The following is a 15,669-nucleotide window of genomic DNA, read 5'->3' as shown; positions in this document are numbered from 1 at the left end:
TACAGACAGGACAACACACACCAAAGACCTTTGATATACCAATCATGCAGAACAGACTGGGACGAGAACAACTTCAATGGGTCTGTTCAGAAGATTCAATTCTACTATCCACACACCTGAGGCTAGTGCTCAACCAAATGAACTAGAACAATTCACTCAGATGTAATGTGAGCAAGAATCAATCCAAAGTTGCAATTCTTAAAGTTCCTCAAGCTTTTCGGAACAGTATACTGTCAAAGCACATCTAGGGTAGAAACAAACCATCCAGAAAACAATCTAGCACACAGCTAATGTTAAAGTTTGTTTTGTTTAACAACATCACTAGAGCAACCCGATTTATTAATCATTGGCTATTGGGTGTCAAACATTTAGTAATTTTTACATAGTCTTAAAAGAGGAAATCCACTACATTTTTTCATTAGAACCAAGGGATCTTTTATATGGAATGGAATGGAAAATTGTTTAACGTGCACATTCAGAGCAAGCTGTTGTAGCGCACGCCTGTCCTGGGCACAAGTACCAGCCTCAGCCGGTTCCTCCGTCCAGGAGAATCTTTTATATGCACAAACAGCCTGTGATATACATGTACCAGTCGTGGTGCATTCGCTGGAATGAGAATTAGCCCAATGGGCCAACCGACAGGGGTCTATCCTACACCAACCACACATAAGGCAAGTGCTTCACCACTGGACTACATCCTGCCCCCATGTAGCATACATGTATTTTTCACTGCATGGCTGAGATCTGTATACTCCATTACATAGTTGATAAATAAAATATCATGATTTTAAATGCCACCATGTAACTGATATTGTTATTATTGTTAGAAATGTAATCAGATGAAACCACCACCAAAGCTGACAAGAAATTACCCAAGCATAGAAATTCTCGCTTTTGTATTCCCTGAACAGACTGGAAAGGTTTTCATGACAAGTTCTATTGTAGGCTTGTTTTCAACATGAAATATCTCATCTAATGGTCGAGTCACAAATTAAGACAACAAGTTCAGACAACCCCCCACCCACCACCCCACTGAAGCAAATGGTCCGCTTTCAGTACTAAAACATACAGGTTTATAAATATGGAGTTTCGGGTGGTGCAAAAACAAAATAGAAAAAGGTCCACTTGGTTCATATTTGAACAACCCACCCCACCACCCCCCACCCACCGGTCCAGATTACGCTATGCCCCTGCATACGGTTAAGAGTTAAGACTGTATTGACTGTATATTCCGATCAACACAGTGGATTTCAGACCCTGCAATTTTATATGAAAATGATAAAAGTGCATCTGATTATGTTATGTCAATAATGACAAGCACTGCTACATTTTTTTTTAATGTACATTACAATTTGTTTATTCTACAATAACACAAATATTATGTCCCTTAGAGAGGACACAAAGTTCACTTTCACAAGACCCCCCAGCCTACATGTACATGTAACAATCTTCTTAACAGTGGGATTTAATTCATATAACAGTGCAACACAAAATATAGAAACCCCGAGCTTGCAGAACGACATCACTTGATACAGTTTTATTTTCAGTTATATAGCATTGGAGATATGGCTGAGGACCACATAGATAACTATAGTCCTTTCCAGAGGGAACGTCTTTCTTCATACTATGGAATTTATTACAAGTCATTTATTTCTGAGCTGATTGTTTTCTAAATTGCACACAAAAATATTGGGTGTTTTTTTGTTTGTTTTTCCAAAATACTTTTACTTTTCTTCTTACACAAACCAAACTGAAATTATTTACAAAAAAACATTTTTTTAAGAGGATGGGACAGACTATAGATACGAAAGTGAGTTAAGGAAAAAAAAATCAGGAAATTTTAATATCAGTGGTCAGGGGGTTACGGTTGGAACAATGGTCTAAAACGGTGGCCGCCATTCAGAATGTATGCAAAGCATCAAGAAAAACCGTATCATAAGTTCGGGTCAGAGAATAGGGAATTTATTTTGGACAAACAGCAAAAAACATGGAAACACTGTACAGACCATTAAAAATTCAGAATTCCTAGTAAATAAAAAAACTCTTTCATCTCTGGATGGGCTACTCTTTTCAGTTAGAAGTAAGCAATTTTTAATTGGCACCATTCCACAGACATGATAGTATATGTACATATCAGGGCCTTTGCTGCATCAGTTGCAGTGCACCGACTGGAATATGAAATAGCCCAGTGGAATCTAGATATATCACCCATCAGGAGAGCGCTTTACCACTGGGCTACCATCATTTAATATGAAAAGTTAAAGTTTGTTTTGTTTTTAATGATACCACTAGAGCACATTGATTAATCAACCATCGGGCTATTGGATGTCAAACATTTGGTAATTCTGATGTCATCATCTGAAGAAACCCACTACATTTCTTAATACAGCAAGGGATCTTTTATATGCACTTTCCCACAGACAAAAAACAACACCACATACCACAGTCTTTGACCAGTTGTGTTGCACTGCTTGGAACGAGACAAAAAATACCCCAATCAGTTGAATAAATCCACCGGGGTGGTTCGATCCTGCAACACAAGCACCTCAAGCGACTGAGCTAAATCCCGCCCCTCATCTAAAGTGCACAGTACTAGGGTATAAGGCCACTTCTCCCTCATTAAGCATTATAAACAAAATGGAAATGAAATAATGATTGAGATGTCCTTATATCAGGCAGGGCTAGCAACAACTCACAAAATGTTGCCAGGTATTTGACAAATGTAGAAACTCTACCAGACATAAAAATTGCCAGTAAACAACTTCATGTTTGTCAAATTATGTTCCAGTCATAAACATACTGTAATTATAAATTTTATTGATTTTTTTTGGCTACAACGTAATATAAACATTTCATTCCACTAATCTAGTCGTAAAAATAGCAGCTCTATAAACAGAAAAAAACTGTTTTCTAAAGTCTCTAATATGCAATGTGTTGCATGGTCTATTTTTTTATAGAATAAAATGTCAATTATAGAACTAAAACAAATTAGTTGAAATAAGAAAAACCGTAAACAAATTTGTAAAACCATGTTTGACTAGTTACATCATTATACAAAAAAGATATCTAGAAAGGACACTTAAAAGAGAGCAACAAATAATTTAAAATTAAAGACGAAAAATAAATAAATACATGCACATACATGTACATGTAAACATGTACATACAATAAACAGTGTCAACATGTTTTGGTTCTCCACTACTGCAAAGTTTACACATTATTTATTCATCAAATTGCCATGGCAAACTCATTTCAATTTGGCAAATATATTTTATAATATATTTTCCAGAAAGCTAAATGATAAATTGCAATACCCAAATAAGTCTTTATTTTGTTACAGATTGACTACAAAGAACCCCAAATTTATCAAATTACCAATGAAAATAATAATATTACTTCAGTGTAAACATTAAAATCTGATAAGTGGTGAAAGAAGAAAGCTAGTATGTCTGTTACCAGATATCCCCCCACCCAAGAAAAAAGACCCCCCCCCCCCCCGAAAAAACAACAAAACAAACAAACCAAGAAGAAGAAAAAAGAGATTGATTTTGGGCCTAAATGGTCACCTATAGTCCGTCCCACAGGGATTGCATTTTTGTCATACTATATAATTTACTACAAGTTATTTATTTCCGAACCGATTAATTTGTAAATTGCACACACAAATTGTATTTCTTTGTTATTTCCAAACACTTTTACTTTTCTTCTTACGTCAAACCAAACTGAAATTATTTACAAATTTTTTAATAGAATGATGGGTTGGACTAAGTAAATTGTTGACCTCACATACCAGACTCATGGAGTGCACGACACACTTTCCACTGGGGCTCAAAATGACTAAATTCCTGATTTTATTTCTCCATGGGTCAGGAAGGTTCCCCACCAAATTTAGTTTGAAAAGGCCTAGTAAAAATTATTTAAATGCATTTTTCTGTACATAAGGAGTATTAGTAAACTTCAAAGCTCCACTCCCTGCTTCAACAGTGATCCCAACAGTAAAAGTAACGAAATTAACAACTTTGATAAACCATCTAATGATCTTTACACATATGAAGACTATTCTATTATAGCATTTCTACAACTTTGATAAACCATCTAACGATCTTTACGCATATGAAGACTATTCTATTATAGCATTTCTACAACTTTGATAAACCATCTAACGATCTTTACGCATATGAAGACTATTCTATTATAGCATTTCTACAACTTTGATAAACCATCTAACGATCTTTACACATATGAAGACTATTCTATTATAGCATTTCTACAACTTTGATAAACCATCTAACGATCTTTACGCATATGAAGACTATTCTATTATAGCATTTCTACAACTTTGATAAACCATCTAACGATCTTTACGCATATGAAGACTATTCTATTATAGCATTTCTACAACTTTGATAAACCATCTAACGATCTTTACGCATATGAAGACTATTCTATTATAGCATTTCTACAACTTTGATAAACCATCTAACGATCTTTACGCATATGAAGACTATTCTATTATAGCATTTCTACAACTTTGATAAACCATCTAACGATCTTTACGCATATGAAGACTATTCTATTATAGCATTTCTACAACTTTGATAAACCATCTAACGATCTTTACGCATATGAAGACTATTCTATTATAGCATTTCTACAACTTTGATAAACCATCTAACGATCTTTACGCATATGAAGACTATTCTATTATAGCATTTCTACAACTTTGATAAACCATCTAACGATCTTTACGCATATGAAGACTATTCTATTATAGCATTTCTACAACTTTGATAAACCATCTAACGATCTTTACGCATATGAAGACTATTCTATTATAGCATTTCTACAACTTTGATAAACCATCTAACGATCTTTACACATATGAAGACTATTCTATTATAGCATTTCTACAACTTTGATAAACCATCTAACGATCTTTACACATATGAAGACTATTCTATTATAGCATTTCTACAACTTTGATAAACCATCTAACGATCTTTACACATATGAAGACTATTCTATTATAGCATTTCTACAACTTTGATAAACCATCTAACGATCTTTACGCATATGAAGACTATTCTATTATAGCATTTCTACAACTTTGATAAACCATCTAACGATCTTTACGCATATGAAGACTATTCTATTATAGCATTTCTACAACTTTGATAAACCATCTAACGATCTTTACGCATATGAAGACTATTCTATTATAGCATTTCTACAACTTTGATAAACCATCTAACGATCTTTACGCATATGAAGACTATTCTATTATAGCATTTCTACAACTTTGATAAACCATCTAACGATCTTTACGCATATGAAGACTATTCTATTATAGCATTTCTACAACTTTGATAAACCATCTAACGATCTTTACACATATGAAGACTATTCTATTATAGCATTTCTACAACTTTGATAAACCATCTAACGATCTTTACACATATGAAGACTATTCTATTATAGCATTTCTACAACTTTGATAAACCATCTAACGATCTTTACACATATGAAGACTATTCTATTATAGCATTTCTACAACTTTGATAAACCATCTAACGATCTTTACACATATGAAGACTATTCTATTATAGCATTTCTACAACTTTGATAAACCATCTAACGATCTTTACACATATGAAGACTATTCTATTATAGCATTTCTACAACTTTGATAAACCATCTAACGATCTTTACACATATGAAGACTATTCTATTATAGCATTTCTACAACTTTGATAAACCATCTAACGATCTTTACGCATATGAAGACTATTCTATTATAGCATTTCTACAACTTTGATAAACCATCTAACGATCTTTACGCATATGAAGACTATTCTATTATAGCATTTCTACAACTTTGATAAACCATCTAACGATCTTTACGCATATGAAGACTATTCTATTATAGCATTTCTACAACTTTGATAAACCATCTAACGATCTTTACGCATATGAAGACTATTCTATTATAGCATTTCTACAACTTTGATAAACCATCTAACGATCTTTACGCATATGAAGACTATTCTATTATAGCATTTCTACAACTTTGATAAACCATCTAACGATCTTTACACATATGAAGACTATTCTATTATAGCATTTCTACAACTTTGATAAACCATCTAACGATCTTTACACATATGAAGACTATTCTATTATAGCATTTCTACAACTTTGATAAACCATCTAACGATCTTTACGCATATGAAGACTATTCTATTATAGCATTTCTACAACTTTGATAAACCATCTAACGATCTTTACACATATGAAGACTTTCTATTATAGCATTTCTACAACTTTGATAAACCATCTAACGATCTTTACACATATGAAGACTATTCTATTATAGCATTTCTACAACTTTGATAAACCATCTAACGATCTTTACACATATGAAGACTATTCTATTATAGCATTTCTACAACTTTGATAAACCATCTAACGATCTTTACACATATGAAGACTATTCTATTATAGCATTTCTACAAGTACAGATGATTTGTTTTTTTAATTTGGCTTAATTTTAATAATTAATGCCAAAATAATATTCTGTTATTTTTCTCATCCGTATCCTTTCTTTTGTAGACATATATGAAGACTATTTGTTAACATTAGCTTAATTTCCCCCTTTTGGTCCCTGCCTTTAATGCCCCTGGGGCCGAGTCAGAATGGCAAACTTCACAAATTTGGTTCTTCATGTGCAAAGGAAACTTTCAACAAACTTTGTTTGGAATTGGTCAAATATTTTGAGAATAGTTTTTGTTTCTTTAATTGGCTTAATAAGTAAGTAGTTAATTTCCCCCCTTTTTGGCTCTGCATGACCAAATTCACAAATTTGTTCTTCCAAGAAAGCTTCCCACAAAATTCAGTTGAAACTGGTCAGGTATTTTTGGAGAAGTATAAAATGTGACAGGTTTAATGACAGACGAACACCACTGAATGAAAATGGTTCACACAAGGTCGCTTGAACCTTTGGCTCTGTTGACCAAATTGTTTTTTTTTTAAATGCATGATCTTTGAAACAATCAAAATGAAATCAGTTTAAAAAATGACAAATGCATGCAACATGCAAAAACACAAGCACAAATAATCTTTCCTATTCGATTATTGGTATGTGTGTGTGTGTGTGTGTGTGTGTGTTTGTGTGTATGTGTTTTGGGTGCTTCACTTGCACACACACTAAATGTATTACTAACAGCATAACAATAATAATACCCACAAAGATATACATAACATGTTAATGGTTAACACTGTTTCAGTGGTCTCTACATGTAAGTACATGTTAACAAGTGCAACTAAAAGTCATGATTCAATCAGAATATTCTGTCGATCAGAAAGCAACTTCTTGTTAACTCTACAACCACACAATGCTAAGTGACTACAAATGAGATGTGAAACACAAACCACAAAGTGATTCTAGTTCCAGTATTATTAACCAAATAGTATCAGCACTGGTGTAAATACTCAATGTACCCTCAGAAAGCCTGCATGGTAGCCCACAGCAGCAGACAGATATTGAAAATACACTTCAGTTATAATATAAAACAAACTAAGATCATAACAAATTTAGGTGCTCTACCATATACATTAGCTTTATTTTCTAATTAATGCAAATTTTATGTAGTAAATGCCACAAGAAAATGTCTAAAATCAACTAGCTTTTATATTTAATTATTAAAAAAATATATATAATTTGCTTTTAATACAGAAAATGTCGTTAAATTTCTAGTGCTGAAACAACTGGTAACAAGTGTAGATGTAAATTGTTAACAATTAACAGTATGAAAAGAGACACATCTCCATCACATAGACTGTTGTATGTGCCATTATGTCTGAGATGGAGCATATAAAACTATCTCGTCATTAACTGGCAACATGTGTAGTGAATAATGGAAGGGTTTCATTTTTGTCAGAAACTAACTCATTAACCTCTGTCATGGACAGACAGCCAGAACCTCAAATGGACAGTTTATAAAAAAAAAAAAAAAAAAAAAAAAATATATATATATATATATATATAATTTTAGTGTATTTTCAATAACTAATGCATGCATGTGTCACGTTATTTTTAGTGACGTTTAACCAAGCAGTGAATAAAAGAACTACAAAGTGCTTCTGCTTCTAACATGCAGAATGTAAAAACTACATGTTAAGAAAGTTTGTTTTGTTTAACGACACAAGTACAGCACATTGGCTATTGGATGTCAAACGTATTGTTATTCTGACTAGTAGTCATCAGAGGAAACCTGCTACATTTTTTCTAATGCAGCAAGGGATCTTTTATATGCACTTTCCCACAGACAGGAAAGCACATACCACAGCCTTTGTCCAGTTGTGATGCACTGGTTGGAACGAGAAAACCCCAATCAGTTGAATGGGTTCACCGAGGTGGTTCAATCCTGCGACACAAGCACCTGAAGCAAGCACTCAACCGACTGAGTTAAATCCCGCCCCTATGTTAAGAATGCTTATAGTCCAAGTAAGATATTAATCAAATCTACTAGTCATATCAGCACTTTATATTTTGCACCACAATTAACCAAACAAATTATTCAAGATATTAATTTGCAAAAAGTATATATTTTCAATAAAAGTCTGCCAGCACCATCACCTTCCTCTACAGATAAAAAAAAAATACACAGATTTTTATTTCTGTTAGCAAAGAACTTCCGAAAACCATGCAGTAACAACAACAGAAAATGCAACAAAGAAGCATGGTAAATAGAGTCAGAGCACATGTTGCGAAAGAAAAAACAACTTAAGTACTCTAAGCCTGGCCCTCGTCTTCATCCAATTCATATTGTGATAGATTTTCCTCAAGAGTTTTAATTCTTCGCTCATGTGCTTTGACTATAAGTTTGAGTTTACGCATATCGTCCAGAATTCCTTGCGGGTCAAAGCCCTGTATAGAGACAGAAATTAACAAAATGAAGCCACAAAAGACACTAGTGAAATTAAATAATAGTTTAAAAAAAAAAAAAAAATATATATATATAATTGGACAACACCTAAAATAAATAAAATAAAACTTTAACTTATCACTATATAATATCATATCTTAAAATTAATTCCGATCTTTCAAACATTATACTTTTTGTTTACAAAGCATGTCTTATTTATACTAATAACAAAGAAACCTAAAACAAATCATGTAAACAGCCTTTAAAATGGACAATAAAGCAATTGAAGCAAAACTGTTACCACAGCAAAAGATTACAAAGGAAAAGATGGTATTATTCAATTTCCCTGCTAACAAATACTTGGGTTATTTCCCTTGAATCATAAAATATGAAAGCCTTTAGCAAAAAATACACCTTACACTTGTACTTCTTTCCAGCTAAAATACTGTATAACAGAATACTTTTCACCCATGCAATGTTCCCTAACCCAATAAGAATGTTTAACACCAAACAGAGGTATGAGAAATGTTTTGAGGCTGTGTGTGTGTGTGACTGGCCAGTTTAACACACACAGAGAAGTGGCTCTTGTTTGTGGTGATACAATTTGTTTCTTTAAGATGTTCAGTCAAAAGAAGCAAAGTGAATGTTTGTTTCTTCTCACACTTTTGTTTTTAATAATGTCTGTCCAGATCTGTAATGTGAATATGCTGATTAATAAATGTTTTATAGGATGGATGTTTAATTTTATTGTTAAAAAAGTCTTTATTTGATTCTCCAAAAAGAAAGAAAAAGATGTTTTATTTAATGACACCTCGACACATTTTAAGTGTTTATATGGCGTCAGACATATGGTTACTGATCACAAAGACAGAAACTGTCATCTTCTTCAATGTCTGTAGATTTAGTCATTGTCAGCAAATATTTCCTTTAAAACATTTGAACATTCATTAAACATTAATCTTGAAAATGTTTTAAAGAAAAATATGTTGCAAATATCACCAATAAAAATTAATACTTTTATTTTCCTTTTTACCTTTAAATATGAACAATACACTGAGCATGTTTGATTGTTATTCTACTATGTTCTAACATTCACAGAATCAAGAGAGACAACTCCTGTGTATGTTAAATTACATTTATAAAGACTGGTCAATGTCTTCACTAGTCAAAAATGGATCTGAATGGAAGTATGTATTGTGGATCTCAACTACAGTCAATAATGGATAGGAAAACAGTTCCATAAAAAGATCTTGTATTTTTCTGGGATTATAATTATAGGATATTAACGAGCTTCCATTTTGTATCATGTTTATGTTCTGAGTGAAATAATTTTCACTTGTCACGAGCTTTAGAGAGTGACAATAAAAATGATTCCACGAGGGACATAAACATGATTTGAAATGGTAGCAAGTTTAATATCCTATTTATTACCCATAATCGATCTTAATTTATGTCACTCAACTCGTTTGGTTGGCGTTCCTGTGAGGCTGGAGTGCGCCAATCGATGATGTCATCATGTGACGTCGAAGTGTTATGTCCCACTTGGCATTGTAGTGGGACGTATCACTTTGATATGTACCAAGATATTTTTAACCATATGGGTAATAATATATTTTTATTATTTAAAATGAAAGTACAATAATGTGAAATGGAAAAAAGAAAAGCAAAGAAAGAAAAAAAAGTTCTGCAAAACCAGAGAGTGATTTTTAAAATTTGTTACTGAAGAACTTAATTTGTTAAAAGTAAAGACTTGGAAATAATGATGCATTAAATGAGAAAGCACAAAATGATTAAATCACTGCAACAATAAAAATCAATTATCCTGAATTAAATATTACCCAATAGCCTTAGAATACACAAAACCCACCACTTCACCACAACAATAAAACAGTTCTATCAACATTTTGTTCAAAAACAAGAAATTAAAAAAACAGCGACGAAAAAACAGGCTGGAAAATAAAGATCTAATTATAGCGGTCCGATATCTGTTGTCACAACAGAAGCATGACTTGTGTGGGGTTTTCTAAAATGTCAAGCCCCATCACCAGAAAGCCTAGAATAAAAGGAAGACCCTCATTAAAGCTACTGACAGAGTGTTTACTTACAGGTGGGAGGACTGCCGCTGCAGCAGCTTCCGAAGAGTTCACGGAGGACATGTTTGATGCAGCCTGGGCAGCTCGGTTCGGCATTTTGTCAAGAACATTTGACCTCCGAGCAACCTTCAAAGCTTCCTTCTTTGTTGACACAAAACCACCTTTGAGTGATACCTTAAAACACACAGAAAAGTATTCACAATAAATATTTTAATCGATCGCATGCTGATAATATCTTCAATATATGTGTATGACAAGATCAATTTAAATGTAAAATTTTACATTTGGTGTCCACAAAAATAATTGATTATGAAAGATTTACACAGGGCTTATACCTAGAGAGATGGATATCTAAATAATCAGGGTTTCTGCCAGAGGGTAAAATGGGTATGGTGTCATACCCAATTTTTGTTTTGCAGATTTTTGTTTAAGGTAACCTTTTGACAAAATTAATTACTCTTATCATTACTGCATGATTTTTATAATCTAAACCCATTTTGTTTCTATGGGAAAAGGAAGGAAGGAAATGTTTTATTTAACAAGGCACTCAACACATTTTATATACAGTTATATGGCGTCGAACATATGGTTATGGACAACAGATATTGAGAGAGGAAACCCACTGTTGCCACTTCATGGGCTACTCTTTTCGATTAGCAGCAAGGGATCTTTTATATGCACCATCCCACAGACAGGATAGTACATACCACAGCCTTTATTACACCAGTTGTGAAGCACTGGCTGGAACGAGAAATAGCCCAATGGGCCCACAGATGGGAATCGATCCTAGATCGATCGTGCATCACGTGCGCGCTGTACCACTATCTTTTACCCCCTTTCTGGCGGAAGCCCCCCAAACCCCGTTAACTGTGGCTGCATTCAATTTCATAGTGCCATACCCAAACATTTCTTTCTGGCAAAAACACTGATAATGAACGTAGCACTACATAGTAAGATTCTTGCAAGTTCAGAGAGTAAGGACATTATGCTCTAAAGAGCTATGAAGGTTGGTACTGTGGACTACAAAATGAACAACAAATAATGTTTGTCTTTTTTATAATTATTAAGAAGAAACAAATGAAAAACTAACTAGAAACGCCATAGTCATTAATTCTACTCTTACAACATTAGTTGTAATAGAAATAGTTTTTCGTCACTGAATTACTAAGTGATTAAACTGAAATTGCAAAAATTTGACAAATCCTGAATTGGTTCTATTTGAACCCCAAAATGAAAATGTTTCTTCAAACACCAGCTGTGCACACTTTTCAGGGATTCTGTTTGAAGGAAGGAAAGTTTTATTTAACAACGCACTCAACACATTTTATTTATGGTTATATGGTGTCGGACATATGGTTAAGGACCACACAGATATTGAGAGAGGAAACCTGCTGTCGCCAGTTCATGGGCTATTTATTTCGATTAGCAGCAAGGGATCTTTTATATGCACCATCCCACAGACAGGATAACAAATACCACAGCCTTTGATATACCAGTCTCACTGCACTGGCTGTAGCGAGAAATAGCCCAATGGGCCCACCGATGGGGATCGATCCCAGACCAATCGCACATCAAGCGAACGCATTACCACTGGGCTATGTCCCGTCCTAGGATTCTGTTTGAATGCTGCAATTTTCCCATCTCTGGTAGACACCTATGTCTGCCTACCAAATGTGATAAAACAAATGCCCAATGCATATCGTCCTACTGCCAAAAGTGTTTTAAGAATTAAGATGCTTACTAAAAGTGGCTCTACATTATGTCCATCCACCCATTCATCTGCTGTCATGGCAGGCACATCGGACGCAGTGTCTGGGTACAAGTCATCTTGAAACAACTCGGACTGGAAGAAAAGAAAATGCAAATATTAAGCAGATCCAAGATGTGCAAGTTGTACTTCTGGTATCAAAAACTATATATAAATATTTAATAATAATAATTTCAGTCTGGTTTGACATAAGAAGAAAAGTAAAAGTGTTTTGTGCATTTTTGAGTGCAATTTAAAAAAAATTGGTTCTGAAACAAGTAAAACTATAATGCATACCATAGTAAAAAAACCTAACATTGTAACAACTATGCTTACAGTGTTATGAGTGCCATTTTGCAGTGTCCAGTTTAAAAAGTTTTTAAACCCATAACTAGTTAGATTGGGCACTTACGATCCATTTTGTTTTTATTACGTTCCATCAAATTATTTTCTGGCAGAAAACCTGAGTACCTAGAAATACATACAAATGACTGACAGGGCTAAAAATCCATGTGAATCTCCGAATCCGATTCAGCAAGCATAAAACATCTGAATCTATTTGGATTCGCATGAAATATTTCCACAAATTTATTAAATTGAATAATCAGTCAGAGAAACGTTACCAAATAAATAAAAAAAGAAGTCTGGTTATCAAGCTTCAGTTTAAATTGACTTTAAAAGTGTAGCATACATTCGAATCTACGCATGTTCGAAAAATAGTGGTTTATCGAGACTAGTCTGGCCTGGAGCCAAGCGGTGGTTGGCCCATTTCTATGAAACAAATTGCTCAGTTCTAACATAATAACAATAGACAGTAACTTAGTGTGCCAAATTTAGTAATACATCAAACATTTCTATGTTAGTTCACTGATATTATGTTCCTAACCTTGAATTATCTGCTCTTTTTAATCAATAAACCTATTTGTCAGTTGCGGAAATGTTCTTCAGTAATATCTATACAAACATTGAACCAAAGTGCAAAATACATCTGCAAAAGTATCCCATGCGCCGTTTATGAATAAGCAATCTTTGAAAAAACACCTGGGCTGCATTCAGCCAGACTGAGTGGAAAAACGTCCGCTAGACTGGTTTATGTCCTTCACAGTAAACCAAATGGCCAAGTTGGGAACCAATCAAATAGTTTGCTTCCATGGGAATCCACATAGATTCTCGTGAAAAAAAGCCCAATTTTTAGCTCTGACCGAATACAGGTTCAATAGGCAATATAAACATTATAAATTCTACTTTGCATTAGACAGTTGTGTATTGTGACAGTGATAGATTTTGCTTTATAGTTTTAACAATTTGACTTATAGCAGGGCTGTAGATCTCAATAATTTGGGCACAATAATTTTTTTGTCTGTTTTGAACACAAGGTATTTTCACTGTAGTAATGTTGTACTAGCAGCTGAAGATTTGTGGATGTTCAGAAATGCATTTCAAATTATTTTAATCTAATACGGTCAGCATGTTTATACTTAATTTCGGCATAATTATTTTGAGCATATGTATTATGGGCACACCGTTTACCACCTCAAGTTTGGTGCAATCTAAAGCCCTGCTTGCAGTTAAATCTATTCAATATATTTTATATCAATTAGCCATGAATGTTTTACATGTACTGCAATGTATTTAATTGTAAAGCATGATATTCTCACCTTTCTAGGCACAGTGAAGGGTATGACCTCACACAAACCTGAGTTGTGCAATTTGTAGCACCTGAAACAAAAAACACAGGATTTTATTTAACTGAGAAATTATAGCATTAAATCACATTCCACACCACACATTCTGAGAGTGAAATGGAACATCTGACAAAGTAACTTACATTGATAAAACTTACTACACATTCATTCATCTCTACTGGAAAATGTCACATGATTTTTTGTGGATGAATTTCAAACAGAAGTTGTTCAAATGGAATTTTAATGATACTCATTTTTATCTATAGCTCAGCTTTTAATTTTAATCATAAACAGCCAAGCAGGATGAGTTACCTAACAAGTCTATTGCTAGTTTGAATGAAAATTGTGTATAAAAGTTTGTTTGTTTTGTTTAACAACATCATGAGAGTACATTAATTAATTAATCATCAGCTATTGGATGTCAAACATTTGGTAATTCTAAAACGTAGTCATCAAGAGAAAACCAGCTATATAATTTTTACTAATGCAGCATGGAATCTTAAATTATACCGTACATCGCTGTGTATTAGCCAACTTTTTAACCTTCTAAAAACCAGCAAGAAACCTTTATTAATTTTTAGCTATCTAAAAGTCCTGAGACTGACATTATGTCGATCGAATATTTTTGCCTGTTTCAGTTTCGTAAAAGGAGAACAGGTTATACATCATACCAACCTTTTGTACCAGATATTGAAAGGCACACTAAGGGGTCGGCTTATTCACAGAGTTGGCTAATACACAGCGATATATGGTACATATTAAGCCTTTGACCAGTTGTAGTGCACTGGTCAGAATGCGAAAATAACCAATCAGTTGAATGGATCCACCGAAGTGGTTCGATCCTGCGACACAAGCACCTCAAGCGGAGCACCCACCTGACTGAGCTAAATCCTACCCCCAAATTGTATGTAGTAACCGTTACCAAATATAGTATACAGACTGAACAAATCTACCACATAAAACAATGCTGTGCTGAAGGTGTTCAACGAACCTGGCTATTTCACAGTGGTTGACGTCCAGCCCTCTCTTGGGCATGAAACAGATTCCTCTCTGTGGGTCATTCGCCTGGTATAGCGACAGGTAGTGGATGAAGGGAGATACGTCGGTTATCTCGTAGAATCGGATTATACTGTCTCCCTGTAAATAACAACAAACAAACTGAGACACATACACACCATATAAAATAAACAGCTATCACCAATAAAAGACTCAGGACTAGT

The 15,669-nt window shown here is 33.9% G+C and overlaps 1 protein-coding gene across 2 annotated transcripts in view; it reads right to left on the bottom strand.

The window, feature by feature from the left end:
* LOC121368293 (coronin-1C-like) overlaps nt 1–15,669 on the bottom strand; it is a 43,226-nt gene that overhangs the window by 6,898 nt on the left and 20,659 nt on the right. The window contains exons 7-11 of one of the 2 annotated variants that reach the window (XM_041492960.1): nt 15,441–15,586; nt 14,423–14,483; nt 12,759–12,860; nt 11,030–11,191; nt 8,791–8,926 (exon numbers count right to left, since the gene is read on the bottom strand). In XM_041492960.1, the coding sequence (XP_041348894.1) occupies nt 8,792–8,926; nt 11,030–11,191; nt 12,759–12,860; nt 14,423–14,483; nt 15,441–15,586 (606 nt within the window). In that variant the 3' untranslated portion in view covers nt 8,791. The remainder of the gene's footprint in view (nt 1–8,790; nt 8,927–11,029; nt 11,192–12,758; nt 12,861–14,422; nt 14,484–15,440; nt 15,587–15,669) is intronic. The other variant, XM_041492959.1, reaches the window with a different exon arrangement.

The sequence above is a fragment of the Gigantopelta aegis genome, chromosome 3 (genome assembly GCF_016097555.1).
Source record: "Gigantopelta aegis isolate Gae_Host chromosome 3, Gae_host_genome, whole genome shotgun sequence".
Lineage (NCBI taxonomy): Eukaryota > Metazoa > Mollusca > Gastropoda > Neomphalida > Peltospiridae > Gigantopelta > Gigantopelta aegis.
The sequence above is the reverse complement of the archived record's forward strand: the minus strand, read 5'-3'. Positions and strand labels throughout refer to the sequence as shown.